At 46.8% G+C, this 23,777-nt stretch overlaps 1 protein-coding gene across 5 annotated transcripts; it reads left to right on the top strand.

The window, feature by feature from the left end:
- Positions 1 to 1,012: 1,012 nt before the first annotated feature.
- ksr1a (kinase suppressor of ras 1a) lies at positions 1,013 to 22,847 on the top strand. Of its 5 annotated transcripts, XM_078107411.1 has the most exons (22): positions 1,522 to 1,640; positions 7,314 to 7,515; positions 9,801 to 9,941; positions 12,663 to 12,810; positions 12,909 to 13,392; positions 14,756 to 14,937; positions 15,572 to 15,641; positions 15,742 to 15,825; positions 15,953 to 16,014; positions 16,101 to 16,210; positions 16,474 to 16,642; positions 16,941 to 16,982; positions 17,264 to 17,315; positions 17,405 to 17,468; positions 18,243 to 18,524; positions 18,596 to 18,792; positions 18,876 to 18,972; positions 19,130 to 19,263; positions 19,420 to 19,551; positions 19,670 to 19,805; positions 19,973 to 20,106; positions 21,187 to 22,847. In XM_078107411.1, exons 3-22 carry the CDS (start codon positions 9,810 to 9,812, stop codon positions 21,191 to 21,193), a joined length of 2,718 nt encoding a protein of 905 aa, XP_077963537.1. In that variant the 5' UTR covers positions 1,522 to 1,640; positions 7,314 to 7,515; positions 9,801 to 9,809; the 3' UTR covers positions 21,194 to 22,847. The 5 variants fall into 5 exon arrangements, with proteins under 5 accessions (XP_040037506.2, XP_040037505.2, XP_040037508.2 ...); XM_040181572.2 differs by lacking the exon at positions 7,314 to 7,515 and having other exon boundaries at positions 1,013 to 1,640; positions 17,408 to 17,468; XM_040181571.2 differs by lacking the exon at positions 7,314 to 7,515 and having other exon boundaries at positions 1,013 to 1,640.
- Positions 22,848 to 23,777: the final 930 nt, after the last annotated feature.

Here is a 23,777-nt window from a genome sequence, read left to right as displayed (position 1 = left end):
CAAGCACTCATACCCGGGGACCGGATCTGGGTGTATTGTCCAGTCCGGAAGAAGGGCGTCTCCCCCAAGCTTTGCAGCCACTGGCAAGGGCCCGGCGAGATTTTGGAACGCCTGTCGGAGGTGGTGTACCGGGTGCGCATGCCTGGCCGGGGACGCACAGTGGTGTTACACCGGGACAGACTTTCACCGTACCGCCCCCTAGCTCCGCCCACGGTTGGAGAGGACAGTGACGTTTGCAGACCATGTGCTGGTACAAGTGGTTCCCCAAATGTGCCTTCTGCAAGCCGACGACGGCCTGTACGCCAACGGCGTCTACCGGGACGTTGGAGAGACTTTGTGCTAGGTGATGGGGTCGTTGAGGACAACTGACCCCTCAGGTGGGGGCTATGTAGCGATCGGAGCGGCGGATCGAGTTGGGCGGCGCTGGTGGGCGCATTGCATGATGGGACAATCCTTAGATGCATTTCTGTTATGTTGATGTTCTGGTGTTTAAGATTATGTGTGTTTTCTAGGGTCTGTTATGTTGTGCTCAAATGTTACTGTTTAATGTTTTAATTAAATGTTTGATGTTTTGTTACAGTTTAATGTGTAGGAGTGTGGGCACCATGACCCAACTTGGTATGGCTGTGGGTGAAGTTCTTAGTTCGACGCCTTAATAAAGTGTCTATTTCCTGGGGTCGTGCGGTGTATGAAACACAGGAAGGGCAGCAAAATTAATACCAGTCTCCTGTCTCGTTCATCTAGCCAAGCTCGCCACAATACAAATCAAATTCCCTTCAAAGAACAATTAGTAAGCGAGTGTGCGCGCGCAGCACTGGTCTATCTTCCTCATTTGCATGCGGGTGAGCACGCGAAACGAGAAGGGGGGGGGTGGTGGGGGGAGGTTGGAGGAGCGAGAGGTGGTGTAGCGTGCGAGTGCAGTTTATCGTAAGCCCGGCTGACTTCATTTCCCAGAGTGCCTCGCGCCCCGTGATCATCCCAACAGCTGACAGACGGTGGAAGCCTCTGCCACAGAGAGAGAGAGACAGAGTTAGAGAGAGATAGAGAGAGAGAGAGAGAGTAGCCCGTCGTCGGTAGCCTGTACGCACCGAGAACACAAGTCGAGCACTCCCGGACTTCGGACCGCTCCGCCCCCATTTTTTATCCCGCGAGCGTGTTGCTTTGACTGCACACACCAAAGAAAAATAGTTCCTCTTGCATCCTGACTTTTTTTCCTGACCGAGAGAGAGAGAGAGAGAGAGAGAGCGAGAGGGAGGGAGGGGGAGAGAGAGAAAGAGGGGGGCATTTGCTGTCAGCTAACTTCCACAATAGGTCGCTGCGTCGCTGGACTGCTGCATTCCTTTTTTTTCTTCTTCTTTTCTTGTTCATTTTTTATTTCAGCTTAAGACTTTGACTCCAGCCCTCCCAGCCGTGCCCGATGCTGAGGAATGGATAGTGCGTCTGCTAAAGGTGCGAAGATGGTCGAGAGTGATGAGAAGCCGGAGAGGGACAGCGGCGGCGGTGGCGCAGCGATGGCCGCGCTACATCAGTGCGAACTCATCCAGAATATGATTGAAATCTCCATCCCCAGTCTGCAGGGACTACGGACCAAATGCGCCGCGTCCAACGACCTCACTCAGCAAGAAATACGCACTTTGGAGGTAACGAGCTTTCCTGATATACACGCCAAAGCCCCCCCGCTCGTCCTGCGATAGCGGAGCAGGCGAGTCAAATTGCAGAGTCATAAAGCCCCGACGCACCATGTCCGCCTTAACGCACCACGTCCGCCCCGACGCACCATGTCCGCCTTAACGCACCATGTCCGCCTTAACGCACCACGTCCGCCCCGACGCACCATGTCCGCCTTAACGCACCATGTCCGCCTCGCACGGGCACAACCCTGCCTGCCACTGTCCGCGAGCTGTGCTCATTGTGTTTCGCTGCACAACGCAGACTCACTACTAGGTCGATGCGTCGAGGGTGCAGGTGGCTCAACAACAACAAAAAAAAATGACACCCCGTCGATGCCCTCGTTCTGCCCACAGATGCTCCCCTGAACCTGTCGGAGAGATGGGAGCGATCCGGTTATTCGCGCGACCCCCTTTTTTCTCTCCAGTTTGGCAGTTCACGGCGCCGCGCTGCCAAATGTCGCCTGGCCTAATGGCACACATTCAATAATGTGCTCCACCGCTCGGCCCCAATGTATGTTACCGCGTTCCCTTACCGCGCGGGATGCCTCTCGCGTGCGCGCATAAAAGACGCGCGTGAGACGAGCACAAAGCAAAAAAATGTACGACGTGTTCTGCGTTGTTGTTGTTTTTTTCTCGCGTACCGGGCGTTAGCGGACAGGGTCTGATCCCCCCCCCCCCCCCCCCCCCCCCCGCGCATCTGGATGCGGATCCAGTGCCAGTTGTGTTGGCATCTCTTGGCGCAGGAGACCATGGCTCAGTACGGCCGCCTCGGCACTGTTGCAGGCGGCGTGATATAGAAATTCGTGCCCGGTCGCCTGCCATTTCTCTCTTTATAGCCATTTCAACCACCGCCGTGGGTCTTTCAGATACATGCTATAATTAGTATTCTGTATGTAATCACACCCGCATCGTCGATGCCTTTTTTGTATTTGTAAAGCGTGTTCAAAATGGTCACTCCTACGTCGTTATTCTGTGGTGGGGGTCAGTTGTTTGTCGGTGCCTGCAGGTTTTCCCACCCCATGGGATGTTTACCGTCACATACTGTTGTCGTAAATATATTCGCAGCCCCGAGACGACTGGAGGAATCATGTCACGGAAAGTGCAGCTCGGTGTCTCCAGAAACAATGCCATGAGGGGACATCAGGCCACGGCTTCCTGCACAGCGGGGCAGGGAGGGGTGATGGGAACAGGGGGTTCACGTGAGGCTGTAAAAGCCACAGTTACAGCACACTTCCACAGAGAAGTGGAGTTGGGGGAAATAGTGGAATAGTACGAGGTTAATGCCTACAACTCGCCTATGTGCTCCAGACATACTGACATCCTCGAGACATGATAGATGGTAAAAGGGTTTTCTGGCTCATGGTTTATTTAAGCGTTATACCTTGGATAAAAGCACACATTCACTCCTGATTGGCTGCAGGCTATCAATTATCCATGTCTGTTTTATTCCTGTATAACCGAACACCCCCCTGAACAATTGCGCCGTCCCCCACGAAAAACTAATGTAGCATAAAGCTCAGAGAGTTTAGTTTCGGCCACACGGGGAGACGGTGGGTCGGCCGGACGGATCTGCTATCCGCCAGGACGCACCACAAAAGTTCAACTAAAGTCAGTGTTTTTAGGGGCGGTTTAAAAAATATTTATATTCATAATATCCACATGATAATTTGGCAGCTCCTTAGTCGGCCCCGGCAGGCATAAGCTGCAAGTTGGCCCGCTGTGTGGGAACACATTTTCACACGCTCAAGTAAAGAAACAATGAATGTTATGTAATGCAATGTTCACAAAGTGCAGTCCCCTTTGCTGCCCGTCCCTGGTCTGCAGAAGCTTCAAACTCTTCCGCATGCGCTCTGCGTCACCGCGTGGAACAGGACGTGATCAGGCAGAGTACTTCCTGAGGTCTTTCTACGTGTGTTTGACACCTGCATTGTTCTACACACCAATGGAGGAGGTCGTGCATGTGTCTCGGAGGCTATTGCGAACTGCTCTGAAACCTCTGTTCTGTAGTTTGATGCCTTTGTGAGGTGGGGGGGCGGGGGACAGAGGGGGGGGGGGGGGGGGGTTCCCCTCAAAAGACAGAAATGCAAATAGGGGATCTGGTTGCCTTTTAAGTTGGCTCTGGTTTAGCGAGGTTTGGTATCCTTGAAATTTGGGTATTGAATTTCGACCACTTCCTGCAGTTGAGATGTTGAGAACCTGAAACGGCTCTGAAACGTTTTTTTTTTTGCTGCTGTATGAAAGATGCTTTCATTGATTTTAACTATTTTCAATGGTTTGTGCTATTTCAAAGCATATATGTAACTTGTGCTGTTTGGAGTGTTCCAAAGTCTATATCGTAACATTGAGTTCCATCGTCCTGTCTGAGAAGTGGCAAATGTCAAGAGCTTTACAAACGTCCCTTGAACTGATTATTTGTCGTCGTGGATACGTTGAATTATTGATTCTTTTGCAAGGTCTGAATTGAATTTCTTTTCATGTTGTCGGTTCCAGTTGTGACGTGTAAATTACATCATTGTTTCCCAACAATGTTTTACTGTCACACTGCGCTTCTTATTTTCTTTTTTTCTCCCTCCGATCGTCTGCTAGATACTGAGTGAGTGGATAAATACCCTTCATTGATTCAGAAACACTTAATCATCAAACCAGAAGATTCTTGGAAAGTTCTTTCCAGTCATTTAAACAAGGGGAGAAGTCACAACACTTTAGACAAAGAGTTTGGATTTTAAAGAAAGCAGCCGAGAGGAGAGTTGTGAAAACGTCTTGTAGAATGTGCACAGCTCCTAAGATGAAGTTGCAATACATCCGTTGTCTATTGTTGAGTGCATTCAAACCGTTGTGACATTTTAAAGCAAAGTTTTAGAAATGTGGTCAAGTCGGCCCGAGCGGCTTCATAGCTGCTGTTCTTTAGCTGTCTGTGACCTTTGAAGCCCCGTGTGAGGGGACACGAGACGAGAGAATCTCTCAGTTCACAACAGTAGTTTACTCATAAGGCAACGCACAGTTTTATTTGGCCACCTTGTAGAATACATTTTATGAATTAGCACAAATGAGTTTAAGCGCACTAAAAAGCTGCTGATTACTGATCTGGCTGTAAGAGTCAAGTATTCGTCACCATTACAGAGTTTTTTTAATTGGAGCTTGCTTTGTTTGGGGCGCTCTCTTGATCGGCAGTCTTACTTCCCATGTCTTTACTGGCACACCACTCTGAAACCACGTCCCCACATCGTTTTGCACTTTCACTTCTTGCCACAGCCCTCCTTCAGCAGATTCTGAAGTTTAATCAAAGATTCAGGACGACTTCATACACCCCGATACCAACGCGGTTCCAAATCCCGGGCCCACGCGCCAGGTGTCGATGAGAAATCACCACCGTTGTGCCCGACCTTCGACCCGACCCCCGTGAGCGGTGTCCGACGGCCCTCTCAAAACTCCACGCCTGCACTCGCTGCTGAGCTCACTCACCTTTGTCCAGTTGACCTCGTGTAAACCGTTCTGCAGCGGCCCAGACGTGAAGGGTGGCGTTTCGTCTAGCGCTTCATGCCCCGCGGGGTCGAACTCGTCGTCTCAAAACGTTGCGCAGGCTCCCATACCGCTCTGGAGGGCCATCGAGAGGGGCTTGAACTCACTTTATACTCTCATTCAGAGAGCTTTATTATTCCACTTGAACTGTGTGTGTGTGTGTTGTTTTTTCTCTCCTGCCTCGCCAGTGAGAGGATAATGATGCTGGCCTCTTAAATGGAGTGCTAACTGGTACTGGTTCACATGTTTAATCCCACTCAGGCTCCCGTGCTGCCTCTGCGTTACTTTTACTGCTCTTTATGTGATCCTGACTTTTGCCTTTTCTCACCCACTTGCAGCGCCCCTGCAGCTTGTCTTGAGCTTTCAGACGCTGAACTCAAGGCATCCTCTTAACGGTAGAATGTGCTGGGTTTATCTCACAAACTGAAATCAAGCGCGGCTGATTTTATTCATGGTTGTCGGTCTTAAAGTAAAAGCGACGCAGGGGTCTTCATTTCTTCTAATCACTGCTCTCGGTAACTGCCAGCAACGGCAAAGCGTCACTCTGTTTTGTGTCCTCGCTGTGTTGGAGAGAGTTTTCTATGCGCTCGTGGTGCGAGCTGTTGTGGCTGCATCTATATTTAGACATCTTTCTTCCTACGCATTTTCAGGGTTGGTTGTTAAATAAGAAAATCAAATGACGCTCAAAGAGCCTGTGAAAGAGGGGAGAGCAAGGAGGAAAGGGGAGGAGAGAATCAAAGCCAATCCGCTGGGCTGCTTCTTGTGACATGACAACGTGTGTGTGTGTGTGTGTGTGTGTGTGTGTGTGTGTGTGTGTGTGAGGCCTGGGAGAAGACAATGGAAAATGTCGCTCGCAGGAGGGTACAGAGGAAACACAACTCAAGCGACTGGCAACGGCGACCATGTCTCAGTTTCCTTTTTTTTCTTTTTTTTTGTGGTGCAGTCTAAAGGAAGGAGCAGCATGATGTGGAAATCAGCATGTTTGAAGAGTGCAGGCCGGCCTTATAGTTTATTCTTTATCTAACTCAGGATGAGTTGCACTACATCCTGTCATTCTGAGGTCCGCTGCACTTCCTTTCTGGAAAAGGGGCAGTTTGTGTGCTCCAAATGAAGTGAGGAAGTGAGGTTGATGGCTGGTTTTAAATGGTCACGTCAGAGCACTGCGCAGGACTTTCAATTTTATGTAATTTTTGTTCTCGTTTTCAGTTGTCCATTGTTTTTTCCAGTTGCATTACAAATTGGTACTTTGGTATCTCTTGAAATGTAGAAAATGGCCACTGACACCATATGTCAGAGTGGCACATGTATCTGTCAGATATGTCCCAGTGTTGGCCTAAAGAACCCGCCCCCCCCAGCTCAGCCCAGCCAAGCATAGGGGTCAACTTGCACTGGTAGTAACAATGATGGAGGAGGGGTAGCAAGCCATTGTCCAGTGCTGTCAACCATGCAACCCCCCCCCCCCTCCCTCCCCCCAACACCGCCACCACCTTCAGAAGTCCATGGGACCTGCCCGCTGTATAACTCGGCCTGCCTGCCTTCATTGTGGTTCTGCCTTTTGACACGTTCATTGTTGCATTTCTTTTTCATTTCTGCGGATAAAATTGTCCATCAGCCATAAAACATCAAGGCGCTCAACACAGACCCGCTACTCGCAGGACCCAGTGACAAAGTGGGTCGTTTAGAACTGAAAGCAGCCTTGAATTCGCATCATCTTGCAGCTCCAGTGCGATCGTGTTGCTGCTGTCGCATTCCATGCGGATTTTGAATGACCGGAGCGGCCACATGTAAAGACAGAGGGGCCTACAGGCTAAAACCACCAAAAAATATAGGAATATATATATATATATATGGCCTTGTCTCCCATTGTTGGTAATTGTGATATTATTGTGCATAGATGGGCTTTTCTCCAACTGCATTTATTGCAAATGTTTGTCCGATACATCTAATAATTAGTGGGTCTTGCTCAGCCCTTTAATGATCAATAGCTAACATGACACCAGGCGTGGAACCGCCTCCCTGCTGTGAGTGTTTCCAGTCTGGGAGAAAGCAGCCGACCTTCCTGTGCAAATATCAATTGCCGGGATGGAGCCTTGTGGCTCAGTTCTCAGATGCTCTCCTCCGCAGGTGCGGCAAAAGAGGCCGTGTCAGCGAGAGCCTTGACCAAACAATCGGAGCCACGGGATCTGCTCCTCCAAGCCGGCTGCGTCAGGGAAGGCTGCTGCTGGGACACCTCTCCCCTCTCTGGGTGGCGGAAACACTGGCTGTCACTCTTCTCCTCGCCGCATTAGGCCGTAACCATGGTGTTGTTTAGCGCTGCCGCTGACAGGTGGGCTCTGACGCCATCCCCCCTCCCCCTCCCCCTCCTCCTGCTGCTCCTGCTCCTCCCACCTCCAGGCCACGCGTCAAACGCTGCGTCCTCCACTCTGCACCAAAAATATATTCCAGAGGGGTCTGTCGTTATCTGCCGAGACTGTATGTGTTCTCAGCGCGCATTACTGGCATCTTTGCGGGGTTTAGGGACGTGTGTGCGTGTGTGGGTGTGCGCTTGTGTAACTCTATCCACCTTATTTGTTCAGGGTGGTGATCGGTAACGCGAAAGCTCGAAGATTCGAACACGTCAGTCGTGTTTTGCCGCTGCCACAGGTTTTGGCCCGCGGAGACACTCGGTGACATTTGAATACGCAGATGTATTGTTTCTAATCTTCTGTGTTTTGCATGTGTGGGAAAATCCCACTGAAATGTTGCTGACGACTCAGAAGAGGGGTTGCTAGGTAACCTGACGTCACAGGGTTGCTCTGGTGTGCAGCGGGGGCAAAGCAGGAAGCTAGCTCGTTAGCCACATCGAGTACAGGCCTCTCACTGCGGGCCATGCTGCTGGTGCACATCTCCAGGAGCACTGCATTCGCTGAGCAGAGTGAATACTGAGAGTCATTCCAAATGTCTGCTTGTCATGGACCGGATAGAAAACGCTTCCATGTGTGCGCTCATGGATACTTCTTTACAGCCACAGATGTGTATCAATGACATTGTAATGAGATACGAGTTCACTCTTCCTAAAGGAAATTGCTGTGCCAATTTTTTACATTAAGGGGAAATCTGCTTTTCTTATTTTTTCGCATTTATTTTTAAAGCACTTTTTTTGTCATCAGCTGACGTTGAAAAATGCAAGCCGTTTTATTATTTTATAATACTATCGAGTGCAACTGATAATAGCTGAGTAACTTCGGTGCTAAAAAGCTGCATCAGAATCAAGAGCATTTTACTTTACTCTCTTTCATCTCTGCGGCCCTCAGTAGAGATGCTTTTGTTATCCGCCACGCAGCGGCCTTTTTTTCACATCCCAAGGCCGCACTTTCTGGCGGCAGCTTGGCTGCGTGAGTTTCTGTCTGGGCTGGATGAGCAGAGAAAAAGACTCCCTCTTTGCTGCTCATTCTCTTTGAGGGGTGGCCGGGGGGGTCAAGAGCAGGCTGGTGTTGCACGGTTCTTTCCGAAGGCGCTGCCCGCTGTAATGGACTCTCGCAGATAAGGCCGACAGATAAGGAGACACAGTATACGTCTGCACTGAACTGCACAACGCGGGGCCGCTGCAAACCAACACCACGATACTCACTCACAAGACCACTGCACTTGAGATGGGCTTTGGAAAAAGCATCGGCGTTTTGTCTCGCACCTCCATAGGAGCCCTGGGTGGGGGGGAGGGCGCGCTGGTATTGTTAAAAGTGGTGCGTCATGAGACACTAGAGTAAAGGTCTTCACCGGGGCTTAAGTGATTAATGTGATGATTAGCAGACGACCACCTCGAGAAGAGGACGGTTGAGTGCGTGAGGGGAGGGGGCAGGGGGGGTTGTGTGCGTCAGTAAGGCACTACCCCCGAGTGACGGGCGGGCGCTTCGTTCCCCTTTATTCACTGCCGTGCTCCAACGGCATGTCTCTTCATCGGAGACGCTGGGGATGCTTGAGGCGATGCTTTATGTGACTTCTACTGGCGTGCATACACATGAGCTGGAGGATTGAACCATGTTTTCAAAGAGAAGGTGATGGGGGGGGGGATGAGAAAGGACATCGCCTCTGAAATGAACTGGAAAATTGACCGGCCGTATGGCACTTTCTGCCGTTCTGTCACTGAGCTGTGTCTTTGTTCCAAATTCACTCGGTTGCTGTGCCAGCACCGCAGATGCTCCTATTAGATGACCGCCCCCGTTGTTCCTGTATATGATAATGGCTGTTTATATCTGATTAACTGATTAACTAGGGGCACTGGAAAATCCGCTTAAGCAAAATGCAAATTGGAAGAAAGCAAAACTGTACAAAATGATACGCTTTTTTAAGTTGAGGAAAAATACATATAGTAGTTTGTGTCAGGTGAGGTGAGGAATTTGGGATGGAGTAGGCATCATGTAAGTCGCTTCTATAGCATCAAGTACTGGACTACTTACTTACAATGACCTATTAAAAACAAAGCACCCAAACTGCATCATTCTCTGTCTCATCTCACGCTATGCCAACACAGACGGATGACAACGAAGACTCGCCCTTTAGCCGCCGCTCTCAGCACGCTCCCCTGTAACGCGCCCCTCCCGTCTGCGCTGTGTTCTCTATTGCTCCCTGCAGGTGAAGCTGATGAAATACATCTGTAAGCAGCTGCAGTGCAAGCAGAAAGTGCCCGAAACAGAGAGGCCCGAGGCCCTCGACAGCTACCCGCACCTACGAGATTGGCTGCGCACCATCAACCTGCGACCGGAGCTCATCGAGGTATCTCGTTGCTCTGTGTGAATATCACTCTGCCTGTCCGTCTCGTTTGTTTGTGTCACATTTATGTGGATTTCAGTTTGTGTACTCAGTCCCTGCTCACATGAGCATGAGGAATACTTGACCGGTCACCATCAAAATGTCTTTCTAAAAGAGGAGCTATGTCATTTTCATGACCATCGTTATTAAGCTGCAGACAGTGGCAACAAATCCAAACATGAACGGAATAATACGTGTTTCTTCTGTTAAATAATATGGCGAGGGCAAGGAATGGTCCCTGTAGCTCAAATAAACTTCTAGTTCCTAACCTCCTGCAATTAATATCTGTGTCATAATGGCGAGAGAGATGACTGCTTTTTATTTAAGTGTGTGAGGAATTTCTCCAAAAAATCTCACATATATTTTGAAAAAGGATTTTGACTCATTTTCAGTTTCATTCTTAAACCCTGGCTACCGATGCCAAATGTCTTTGCATGTAATTGAGGATGTTGATGAGAGGGAAGAGGAGCTATTTCTACAGATTGGTGGTCATAAAATGACTACTAATGTTGTCTATTGTAAAAGTGACTACCCTGTTAGGAGTCAGCTTGCATGGAAGTATGTCACGGTGGACTTGTAAGAGTTGACTTTTCAGAGCCTGAGTTGTGTTCCCCCCTGTGCAGGACCCGGACTCATCCTAACGAGAGACATTTTCATTACCATCAATACATCTGATTAGAATTCTAAACATACAAAAAAATTGCTATGACTATTGAAGTTATTATTGCATTGCACTAAATGTTGTCATGCCTACATCCTTAAAATGCATCATTTCCCCATTCCGTACATTCGGCGTGATTCTCATTCCACCGCGGGGTTTGTTTGATTTTGTTGTAACTTCGTCCCCTTCCGCTCAGCTCCCCTTCCTGTGCTGCTGTGAACTATTTGAATCCCTCTCATCTACTGTAATGTTTGCATTGTTATTGTCTGTTTGTCTTTGTTTAGTGACCTAACTGTAACCTGCTTATTGTAAATCCTTCGTGCACTTGTTATTCTTTAATATGGCCCAAGCTTGGGCCCACTTTTTCTTTAGCTTTGCTGCCTTCTGATTATTAATTGGGCGGTTTAGTTGTATCTCTCAGGCTTTTTGCTCATTTGCTTTCCAGTTCTAACCCGAACAACCGTCAACACGTTACAATAATTTTATTTATTTATTTTTGCTCTCCTCTCTTTTATTTTGAGTTTGCATATGAGTATCACATTCTACGGCCTCTATAATGGGCCCGTATTAACGGAAAACCACTCGAGCTGAAGTGTAGACTCAATAAACACAGGATGTTAATTAATGTGTGCACATACAAATAATACTGTGTCAAGGAGGCCTCAGTGCAGCAAGTATGTGCGCAAGCTGTGTGCGGCTCCCGGTTATTAATTGTTATGTTACCGTGATTGTGTCGGTGGGGGAGCGGCGGATTCCGCAGCCACTTCTGAATATCAGATCCCTCGCGTGTCTGTGCGTCCTGCATGCGGGTGATTCCTTTTGCTTACAGTGAACACACGAGGGGGGGGGGGGCTGCCCTAGTTATCTCGGAGCAAAGGGTTTAACCAGACTGATAAGCGTGTGCGTCCTTCCCATGTCCAAAAAACATCCTCAACTCACTTTCTCCCGTTTCCTCCTGTGATCCAAGAAACACTTTGTGCTCGGCTATTAATATCTATTAATCTATCTATATCTGTACTATCTACAAATGGAGGTTGGGGCTACGCCAATAAATGTTATCGCATGTATGGCATATTAGCCAGGGATTTTAATACAGGTCCTTTCATCAGGCCCCTAACTAAATGATCTTTCTCTCTTTTCTTTATTGAAAATTACAGATATACAAAGTTGGTATTACTGTTTATTCCAACCATGGATTTGTTGCTATTTTATTAATGTATCTCATTTAGGATTTTGAGTGTTTTACGGTCTGCCAGTGAATACATTTTACATACGTTTTTTAAAATCATACCCTCTACCCCATATGAGTGACCAAACGGTTTATTTACATTCTAATGTCTAGTTTGACAAGCTGCCTACTAGAAGTAGGTGTTTGCATGACCATGATGACGGTGGTTTGGGGGGAGGGGGGTTATTGCCTTGTATTGATTCAAAATCCTAGCATGTTATCCTCGTCGTGTCTGAATGTTGTTTTTCTTCATTTGTAGCCCAGCAGCGACACAATGTTTTGTTGAGTGTTTTGCTGTCAAAGTTTCCTCCACCTCTGGACATTGATCCATTGATCGCTCTGTCTCGGACGCGGCTTCACTGCACCCATTGCACCCATTGCGTCGTGCTAGTTACGATAGACCGGGTGAACAGCAGAATTAAATAAAAAAAGTATTGCTTGGCCTTGATCCCTTCTACTAATATCTACTGATACAGGCAGTAAAATATCTCCGCAGCGTTGAAAAATCTGCCCAATAAGTAGAAGAAGCTGCATTAAAATGCCCCTAACATACAGGATTACAACTGATTTCCAGGAACCGAGCAATTCAGGGGGCGTTGGACCTATTTAACGCTGTAAAATGCTGCCCTTTTCTGAAGCTGACTTCCAGCCTGTTAATGTTGACGTACTATGAACAACTAGATCCTCCTGTGACACAAATTTCCCCAGTTTTTATAACGTCCACACTGGTGGTCTTTGGTTTTGGATGGAGGAGACGGCTAACATGAATCTTCTTCCTACAATCGCTCCTCTGCAGGCTGTTGCAGCAAAGTTGTCGCTGGATGCCTTACTGCAGATGTCAGGTGCTCAGGTGAGAGACACCATGAGGAGACTAGGGTCCAGTTCTGAAGAATGTGCCCGTCTCAGTGCTGCCCTCTCCTGTCTGAAGAGTGTCACTGAATCAGGTTTGTCTTCACTCCACCTGAGCCTCCAAGATATGCTATTATATATTATATTCTTTTTCCTACCGATGGTGTTTTTCTGTGCTCTCTCGCCCGTCCAGGAGGGGAACTGAGGGAGGAAGGCAGCCCCTGGCTGTCTGAGCCCACACGGAGGGACAGTGGCTCTCTGCTGACTTCAGATCAGCTGACCGGCTTCGGGACTCCACTCCGCCCTCACAGCCCGTCGCCCCTCGCCCGTCCGTCCGCCATCCACTCCACCCCGTCGACCCCCTGCGCTACCTTCCCTCATCCCCGCTCGGGCTCGGTATCAGCGGCGCCCACGCCCGAGGCCCTGGCGTCGTACTGCGAGAGCCCCCTCACGGACCCGTTCCCGCTGTCCTTCTCCCACGCTGCCCGGCTCCACGGACACACATCCACCCCGCCCGTCACTCCACCCTCCAAGAGGCGGCATCAACTGAAGCCCCCCTGCACCCCTCCGCCCCCGTCCCGCAAAGTGATGCATCTCCTTCCCAATATCACCCTGACGCGCAGCAAGAGCCACGAGTCCCAGCTGGGAAACCGCATCGAGGACCCGCCTACCAACAAGTATATATTCAGTATTCATTTCTTTTTTTGTGTTGTTATTCTTCACAATTTACAGCAAACTTGATATAATTGTTGGTAATTTCTTTTTCGCTACAAATTTCTGTCTTGCCGTCCTTGTCCCTAGCTATTCTACTGCATTGAGAAAGTCATGCAAAATAAGGAAGTCCACTTACTTGTATGGGCATAGATTCTTCCCCAATACCAACGCCATGCTCTCCTCGAGCACGGTGCATAAAGACGGTTAACATGTGAAATTACCTGTCACTTACAATAAGTGCAGTTCAACCATAAGGATACAAACCCAGAAGAACAAGAAACAAGAACGTGCAATTTCATCAAATAAAAAACTTGCTATAGATAAGAGCCATTATAAGTACAATTAAAAGTAAAATGCTAATTTGTTTTGTGTTTTTTAGTCAAGGTAAAGTCTGTAGTTTGCGGTAGAAGATGTAAAGACTCACAGTGGCGAAGTGAATGCTGTAGCTTAAACCAGCATTGTCACCGTGGCATTAATGCGATTAGGTTACTGTTGTGGCCGCAGGTTTCTTGACGCCCACCGATGAGCTGTTGCAGTTTCTTTGAAAGTATCTTTTGAGTGTCTCATTCTCACCTCTGTCTTGCCCTGCGTCACAACCGAGCTTTCCTCAGATACACTTGCATTCCCTCCCTCGGCCTCCCACACATCCTTTCACATCCTGCCTGTTGCTCCTTTGCTCCGGCTGCCTGAGTGGATCTAATCCTCGCACAGATTCCCAGAGATTATTACTCATGTCAAAACAGGAAATATGTCCTAGGACTACTGCTCAGAGGTGGCGGGACAAGTACACAATCTCTCTCTCTCCCTCGTTTTTTCTCCCTTTTCCGATTGAATGCACATACACAAACAAGCCACATGTTTTAGCATAATACCCTGTCTGTTTATGGAAAGCTTTAGTGAAAAAAATAAATAACAAATGGCAAAGGCCGAAGTAAACAGGGCTGAAATAGATCCAATACATCACACACACGCACACAGTCTGGCTAGTTTATCCTGGCTTTGTGCACTTTAGCTACATAACAATGGCCGGCGGGAAACGGGTCACAGGTCCAATAGCTGACTGAACAGAAATCTAGATGAAATTAGACAAATGTATTGTTTTTACAGCTATGATTACTCACACGCATGTGCATGTACACAAACCACAGAGCTGGCCTTCCTCCCTGCCTCAGTCTTTGGGCCTTCCGGGTGTTAAAGGTGTCTCCTGGGCCGACGCTATTTGGGTCTTCCAACATGCCTCTCTCTAACTCTTACATACCTTGGGGCCAGTTTTCGCCAGCAAACCGGACCTACTCATACTCCAATTTGTTTCGCTTCCCCGTCCAGGTGTGTGAAAAATAATAAGTTGCTGCTGAATATGCAAGTTAACGGGAACGGATGTGATGACTCGCCGTCTCGTTACCCCGTCATGTCTGCGCGCACCCCTGGAGTCACCCCATCTGCCACCACAGTGTCTTACACCCTGCCCGGCACGCCAACCCTCCTGGAAGAGCACAGCAGCATTAGGAGTGAGTCGTGCACCTGTATACATATTTATAAAATGATTATTTTTTTGTTGTCATTGAATATAACACAAAATAGTCTGTCGATACATATGTGAAATGATACTGGAATGGTTATTCAAAATACTGCCAAACTATAAACAAGCAGATTATTTATTTGTTCTATTTAATTTGGGGGTTAGCAAAAAAGAGTAGAACAACATATGCATAAAACCCAAGGAAAATCTGTTTTTTTTCTTTATATGCAATCAGAATATTGGGATCTGCGTTTGCATTAGTCACACCCAAATAATGGCACTATTTGTTTTACAACCTGAATTACAGTCGGCCATGACTTTTTGCATGTTCACAATACTCAAGTGTCAGTGATTGCTGGTCCAAAATAAGCGTTGTTTGGAAAAATCACTATTTTACTATTAATTTACTACTATTACTATTACCTCACCTTTTATTATTAGCTCCACCAAGGTAAGGGAATGTTTTCCTTTCTGTGTTGTCAGCAGAATTACGGGGAAAACTATTTTCCTGAAACTTGGTCATGAAACTTTTTTAGATCACGTTGCTTTTTATTAACCGTAATAAGACACCAGTCTTTTTCGACACAACCTAATCATCTCTCTCACTGTCTGTCCCTGGCCAGATAACGTAGCAGGACATCGCAGCTCCCCACAAGCAGTGAGGAGGGACATCGGCTTAGCGGTCACGCACAGGTGCATCTTTCTCTCCCACACATTGTCTTGTATCCTGAGCTTGTATCATAACAAAGCAAACCGCTAGATTTGTCATTCATGAAACTCTTGCATTGTATAGGTTTTCAACCAAGTCCTGGCTGTCCCAGACATGTCAGGTGTGCCATAAGAACATGATGTTTGGGGTTAAGTGCAAACACTGTCGGTGAGTTTCCGTCTAAAGGGGATGTCACTCGGGTTTTTGTTATTGACTTAGACTGTAGAGCAGTGGGGTGTTAGAGCAGCAATATTTCAGGCAGCATATATTGAAATTCTGCCGACTCTCTGTGCAGGTTAAAGTGCCATAACAAATGTACAAAGGAAGCCCCGTCCTGCAGAATCTCCTTTCTACCAAGTAAGCTTCGTTCTTCCCTCGATCGGCAGCCTCTTGCCTCGTCGTATTGTGAACGTACGTTGTGACATTTCCAATTCCCCCTCTAGTTGCCAAAATTCGGAGGACCGAGTCCGTTCCGTCTGATATAAACAACCCGGTGGACCGGCCGTCAGAATCACCGCAGTTTGGTACACTACCAAAGGCCATCACGAAAAAGGTAAAACATGGCCTGGGAGTTCTGCATTACAGCACACCGTATCACTTCACGTAGACCTTTCCAAAACACGACTGGGTCATTGCGTTTCTACAACTCCGACACCTACGTATAAACTATTTATAAGCCATTAGTATCGGATGCCACGTAAGTGGCATTCGGCCCGAATCCCCATTGTTTCAGCGTCGACTTCTGCAATGTAAAAAATGTCAATTTAACGTCACCTCAAATATCCGCTCTGTCTGCTGTCTGCCTGCCCCCACCAGGATCATCCTCCAGTACTGAACCCACTGGACTCCAGCAGCAATCCGTCCTCCACCACCTCGTCGACGCCCTCCTCCCCCGCGCCCTTCCAGCAGAGCAACCCCCCCAGCGCCACCCCGCCACCCAACCCCTCGCCCAAAGGCCACCGGGACAGCCGCTTCAATTTCCCCGGTGAGCCTCGCAAAAAGCCAGGAAACAGAAACACGGGTGGAAACGCATACATCTAGTATACATCTAGAAACACTGTTTGCTGAAATGTGCGTGCTGACATTGTGCGCTTGATTTGACCTGAATGTACAGATTATTGTCTCTCTATTTCTCTCTCTATATGACTAACACTGAAGAACCACTGTGCTTTTTACAACTTCTGTTCAATCATGGATCCTCTAACCGAGACCCTCTCTCCCCCCGCCATGCTTGTCGGTCTTTCCATCTCTCTCTCTCTTTTTTTTTTTTGTCTTTGCAAAAGCTGCCTGTTACTTTCAACATAGACAGCAGTTTATCTTCCCCGGTGAGTTGACTGACCCAAAATGTCAAATGTGCTATTCTCGTCATTCCGTTTTTCCGAACTTTAGATTCCACGTAGCCGTGTCCCTCACCTGCATGTTCGTTGCAGTCTATCCAACTTCCTTTTGCAAAGGGTCGCATTTAAACAGCATTTAGACGCCATCTGCCGGTGGATGTGGGAAATTGAATGAGTAGTCGTGTTCTGCATGTGGTGGCTTTCTGAAAGAAAAAAAAGGGGGGGTGGGAATTATGAGATAATTTTTGCTTCTCTCACTTCCTCTACAGATGTCTCCAGTCATGCTCATTTGCACCCATTTGACGTCCTTCAAGACACTGTGTAAGACATTTTTATTTAAAGTTCACTCGCTCATGACACAGCGGTTTGTTTACTTTGTTTTGCTTCACTGGGACTTCTCTGTGTCGCAGCAGTGAGATAGAGCAATCGGCAGAGGACCTGCCGGCTGAGCTGGTAGAAGATGAAGATGAAGAGGTAATGTTACCACGTGTTGCCTTTGTAGTACACATAGCAAAGCTTTATGTGTGAGGAGCTTCTTCAGAGGCTTAAATGTTTGTGTTGTGTTCTATCGCAGACTAATATTGCCATTTGTCAATGAGTTCATGGTTGAAAGAGACTCGGGTGACTTGTATAACCTGTAAATTATGGACAAAGGGTTTATTTTTTTGGGACCAGGTTTGACCTTTTTCCTTTTTACGATGCTGGACCTGTTGTGTTATTAACTTAAACGGGAGAGTCTTGCTGACGTCTTTAGTATGTAAATATATTAGGGATGTCAATGGATTAAAAAATATATTAATTAATCTCTCTCTAAATGAATGAGTAATCAATCACTTCAGACAGCATGTAGTTTAGACGCTGTTATTTAATTGTATTTTTTTTTAACACAAAACTACACGCATTTCATCTTCTCCATGGCAGAATCGCACCGGGTGGAACATATATGAACTATGTATGTGCTCCATCTCGCGCCTCTGTTTGTTTTACTTGCAATGCAAAAAGCTCTCTTCATCTCGGCCACAGTAATAGCATATATATACATATATATATATATTATTCTTCCTGTATAATTCAAAGCTGGCTCACAGTGACCAAATGTCTTGACTCGTCTTCCAGACCAACAAAATAACCATCCAATAGTAAAGCAATTTTCTAATGTCTTCTAATGAAACTATTTATCCATAAGAGTAATCGGAATAAGCGAGTAAGTCTGAAGCTGCACTGAAGCTCAACGACGCTCTCTTGCAGGAAGGGGAGGAGGAAATAGAGGACGAAGACGAAGACCCCGAAGCGGAGGGCGATAATGAAAACGAGGAGGAGGATGAGGAAGGGGAAGAGGAGGACGAAGAGGAGGACATGAGGATGAACGTGGGCTCCGACGGCGAGTGCGACGATCTGGATGACCTGCCCGGCTCTCGGGGAAACGGCTGGAAGGGTCCCATCTCCCGCAAGGCGAGTCAGACCAGCGTCTACCTGCAAGAGTGGGACATCCCGTATGAGCAGCTGGACCTCGGGGAACTCATAGGGAAGGTGAGGAACTAGATGTCGACGCCATCACATTTTTTTTTGAAAGGCACTGGCGCTGACGTCATCTTTCACAGGGCCGCTGGGGCAGAGTGCACAAGGGGCGGTGGCACGGCGAGGTGGCCATCCGACTCCTCGAGATCGATGGCAACAACCAGGACCATCTGAAGCTCTTCAAGAAGGAGGTGATGAACTACAGACAGACCAGGCACGAGAACGTGGTCCTCTTCATGGGGGCCTGCATGGCTCCGCCCCACCTAGCCATCATCACCAGGTGAGCGACGAGGTGGCGCAAACACACCGAAGGGCTTTGAAACATCGCTTCATCTTTAAATGTTTTCTTCTCTCTGCCCACAGTTTCTGTAAAGGGAGGACATTGTATTCAGTCGTGAGAGACACTAAAAACAAGTTGGATATTAATAAGACGAGACAAATTGCACAGGAGATTGTCAAGGTATTACTTTTTCCCATTGATGCATTTGTAACAATTGAATCCCTTGGAAGTCGTCTTGACACATTCTCATTCAATGAAACGGTGGTAGAAAGAATGCAATCCAGTAAGTAAGATATTCGTTTTTCTCTTAACTAACCCTTCTTGTGTTCCGATCCAGGGAATGGGCTATCTGCACGCTAAAGGCATTGTTCACAAAGACTTGAAGTCAAAGAACGTTTTTCATGACACCAACAAAGTCATAATCACAGACTTTGGGCTGTTTGGGATCTCTGGAGTTGTTCAGGAGGGAAGGTGAGAGACGCCACTCTTCACTCCATGCAGCTATTGGGGAGAGCCAGTGATTTGTAATGCAGTCTAAATGACTACATTTAGTTAATGCATTTTCCAATCTGTTTAATGCATCCAGTCAATTTGATTTGTTACTAATGACCTTTTTTTTCCTTCCAGGCGTGAGAACAAACTAAAACTTCCACACGGCTGGATTTGTTATCTCGCACCAGAGATTGTGCGCCGGATGAGCCCTGGTAACAACGAGGACCGCCTCCCTTTTTCCACCGCGGCGGACGTGTACGCCTTTGGGTGAGTTCTGTCGCCCTCGTCTGAGTCTAACTTAAGAGACCAACTGTCACCCTGTTTCACACTGGAAAAAGCTTTAGCACTTAAAGACTAATTACGCCTGTAATTCTTTCCCTTAAAGAACCATTTGGTATGAACTTCAAGCTCGGGACTGGCCAATCACCAACCAGCATGTGGAACCTACCATCTGGCAGGTGGGCAGCGGAGAGGGCATCAAGAAGGTGTTGGCGGAGATCAGTCTGGGCAAGGAGGTCACTGTGAGTTGAAGAAGAAGAAGCACCGATGTGTCATGCAAGCCAAATACACGTGTGTTTCGGGAGCCTTTTGATGACTTGGTGCTTCGGAGGTTGGGGAGGGGCTGGGGAATCTTATTAGCTCTATTGACGGCACGGTTGATTCTGAGCGTTTTTTTTTATCGTCGCAGGAGATCCTCTCTGCATGCTGGGCGTACGACCTGAGGGAGAGGCCGACCTTTACCCACCTGGCCGACATGCTGGAGAAGCTGCCCAAACTCAACCGCAGGCTCTCGCACCCCGGACACTTCTGGAAGTCTGCAGAGTAGGTATCCGGAAGGGAACGACGATTGTTGAGACCCTGGATGAGTGAACACAAAATCCAAATAGTCCTCATTGTCTGTCTTCTGGTTCCTTGTGGTACAGTTGCTTTTAGCTTTTATTAATAAATAGGATTTGTGGATTGTCGTATGTGAATGGATGTTTTAATTTATTCGTTGTCACACAGAACTGTCTGACAATTGTCGCGTTTGTGACAGCAAGCTGTATCACAGCGGCGTGACTTAGGGAATGTGACGAGACGCATCACAGGCAGTCGCGCTGTCTGATTGGATCTGGTTGTCATGGCAATTTCCAGTCTCCTAAACGAGGCCGGCAGGGCAAGCAAAAACCCGCGGGACACATCCGAGAGGATATAAAATGTGTGTTTGTATTCCTTTTTGTGTGTGTGAAACAACCGTAATTCTGCGAGGAACGGCAGATGGACGAGGTTAACTGTGATCTCTCAGTTAATTAATTTCCCTGTTCTCGCTGTGATCTGAGCTACAAATATGAACCTTTTGTGACTTATCTTCTGGAAGCTGAGCGGAGCGTGTGAAGCCACCATATGTATGTGGTGATGCTTTAAATTTCTGCACCAGAAGGGATTTCATTTTTTTTATATTTTGTTTTTGTTTTTACCCAGATCAGCTTTGCATTCACAGAGACAACTTTATTGCATATTTCCACACTCGTTTCCTGCTTATTTATGATTTGCTAATATTTGCCCCAGGAATGCAAGCTACCGGTAGTAGCGGGCTTCACTATCAATCCCACAGACTGTAGTTAAATGCCTGTTTTCGTTGGCTGGATGATGGGAGGGACATAAGTTTGTTTTCCTTAAAATGAATCAAAATTACCTTTTAAAACAAAATGAATCTTCTGAACTGCTTGTTGATTGAACTCGCAAAGCCTGACTGTTTTTTATGTAGTGATCATCCTCTAACTAATCTACATGTATGTGATATTTTCTGCTTTTCTAATGATGCTTTCTTCACTGTAAAGCTGTGACACCGCTAACCGTCAAACGTTTGTGTTTTCCTTTGCTCTCTTCTCTCATTTCTTTTTATCTCTCTTTCTAATCTAGGTTGTAGCAGCCACTCTGAAACTTAGGCAATGCAAAACAAAAGCCCGGGACTGCCTTGCATGCTCTTGTATCCTTAACTCTCACAGGATTGATCAAAGCATTGCCGCTGCCTGCAACAGACGCTGCTTCCACTAATCCGCAGTCTGATCTCGCGTGTCTAACCGCCACGTTTTGTTGTCGGAAAGGGAGGATCGGGGGAGCGAGGTGTGACGGCGGGAGGAGAAGCGGGCGGAGGGTGGGCACAGCTGTTGCCCCTCGCCCGTTCCCTCCTTTTGTCAAACGTCTTTTTTCCTTTTCTCCTTTTTTTTTAAATCTTCTTTTCTGTAACGTTGTGCCGGGGGGCTTTTGGAATAACCAGCTTGCGGTGTCCGTGCTGGGACTGAGTGGCGTTCTCTTCCCCCCGTCCTCGGCCTTCTCACCTTCTCTGTGCTGCTGCGTGATGTGGCTCTAGGTGGGGGGGGCGACCACAAGGCTCTTTTTCCCTATATACACTCACACATACAAAAAAAAAAGAATACACTGCTGGACATTAAACGGAACCCACCACAACCGCTTCATTTGTCTGTGTGCGGGGAGGGGAGAGGGGGGAGATTGAGGACTGAGAGACGTTCTCCTACCAACTGCCTCACTGCTCCTCCCTCGATTTTTGACAGCCCTGTAATGGCATGTATGGAAATTATCATCAGCTCATGTCTAAACACTTTATGCACTTCTTGAATGAGGGAAAAAAACATGAACTGTTTCTGTTGTTTGGTTAGATTTTTTTGAAAAAGTCATATTTGCGGTGTTTTTTCTTTCTTTTTCTTCAGAAGGGACTCCGTGGCTTGGAAAGTGTGATACGCTCACTTGTTTTCTGCCTTGTTTGGAGTAACCTGCTGTTTATAAATTGTATTTGAGAAACGGGACACTGCTAAAACACAGCTGAAATAAAAATAAAAAAACACAGATTTATTTCCTTCAATCCACACAGGAATAGAATAAAGCTGGCTAGAAGTCCATCATTTGATGTGGAAAGCGCACCTTATAAGAACGATGAGTTATTTAGAGAGATACTTCGGTTGAGAAGTTGAGTAATTTTCATTTCTGTGAAAAAAAGTATATAAATCAGGAGCCTCGTGCAGAAAGTGTCCTCTATCATCCTAAAACATTACCTCTTGTGCACGCTTGTGTAAGCTGTTTGTGGTTGCTGGCTTCAGTTGGTGTGCTTGTATTTATGTGTTGCGTGTTGGTGTTTGTGTGCGTGGGTGCACGTGCGACTGACGTGAGCGTCATGTGCTGGAAATGGGGGGTTCGTAAAAGACTTTGGTAAATGTTGTGCTGCAAATCCAATGGTATGTAATGTAAATACATTATTTTATGTATAGAAAATGAACATAGTTCTTCTAATATTTGTACAAACCTTTTCTAACTAAGAAAAACATCCCGTTTTTTAATAGGTACCGCAATGGCTATTACAGATGTGCATATATATACATATATATATTTATATTTTTCAGGTATAAAATACTGTACATAGCTGTACTTTTTTTTTTAATTGGCAAATACATGTTTTTTATGTTGTTGAGAAAATCCATATTTTTGTATTGCATGTGACTACCATTCTGTACACGCTGTTTCTGTTTCCATCCCTGAAAGACAATAAAATGAGGCTTGTCATGTAACAAGAGATAGAGTCGACAGTTATTGTTGCAATGCGGTTATGGCCTTTCCTTGCAGAGTGAGACAACACTATGAGTGATAAAATTAGTTTTATAGTCTCAGTTCGATTTTAGCCTGGGGAACTACCTCTTTAGCTCTCTCTCTCTCCATGGTTTCTCTTAGATGTCATCTGTCCAATAAAGGTGAAAAAATGCCAATGAATTTTACAAACCGATCAATTTATCCGTATGTCATTTAGAAAAATTGAGAAAAAGCGTATTGTGTTTTTCTGCCTCTCTGGAATGTTTCCTGTAGGTGTGTGAATGGTCGTTTGCCATTGACCCTGTGACCCAGTCTCCTATTTATTGACCCCTAACCTCCCCCCAACCCTCTAAGGATAAGCAGTATAGAAGATGACTGCCTGACACCTTCATCATGCTCAGAATCCCAGTTGGCCTCTAGGTGGCGTAAAGACCCAAGAGAAAGTGACAGTCTTTGTATCCTGAACTTGGCTTTTTTTTTTTTTATCACAACTGGCCTTTGACATCAAGTTTGGTCGGTCGGTCATTGTACATAAGCCATGTTCAGTTGTGAAAGAGCATAATTCTTCTACCATGAAATGCTGACTCAGCATGTGTAAAAATGAGAGAATAGGCCCCGATTCAGGACAAAACTTAGTTTGTACACTGAAATGTAATGCAGTAAAATAAATTGCGGTAAATTACATTTAGGAGGTGATCTGGTTCAGAACGGACATTACCAGTATTACGCTCCAAGTCTGGCTTGAATGTTTAACTGTTTAACACATTTATGCTGCAATCCATAGCAAAAGTATGGATTGCTGAAATGGTTGAGGCTTTTACATGCTTCAAAAGATTTTTCTGCATTAATAAAATGACTATCAGCAATGTATAAAACGAGACCTTGAGAGCTATAAAACAGTGATTGGTTGC

Source organism: Gasterosteus aculeatus, chromosome 7 (assembly GCF_964276395.1).
Source record: "Gasterosteus aculeatus chromosome 7, fGasAcu3.hap1.1, whole genome shotgun sequence".
In the NCBI taxonomy this organism is placed as follows: Eukaryota; Metazoa; Chordata; class Actinopteri; order Perciformes; family Gasterosteidae; genus Gasterosteus; species Gasterosteus aculeatus.
This window is presented reverse-complemented; position numbering and strand designations above follow the sequence as displayed.

What these genes read in the sequence shown, in the direction of transcription:
- ksr1a (XM_040181571.2), top strand. Translation starts at nt 1,428, where the DNA reads ATGGATAGTGCGTCTGCTAAAGGTGCGAAGATGGTCGAGAGTGATGAG. An exon ending in TGCGACCGGAGCTCATCGAG is followed by an intron (nt 9,942 to 12,662) that starts GTATCTCGTTGC and finishes GCTCCTCTGCAG; the next exon opens with GCTGTTGCAGCAAAGTTGTC. An exon ending in GGCTTAGCGGTCACGCACAG is followed by an intron (nt 15,642 to 15,741) that starts GTGCATCTTTCT and finishes TGCATTGTATAG; the next exon opens with GTTTTCAACCAAGTCCTGGC.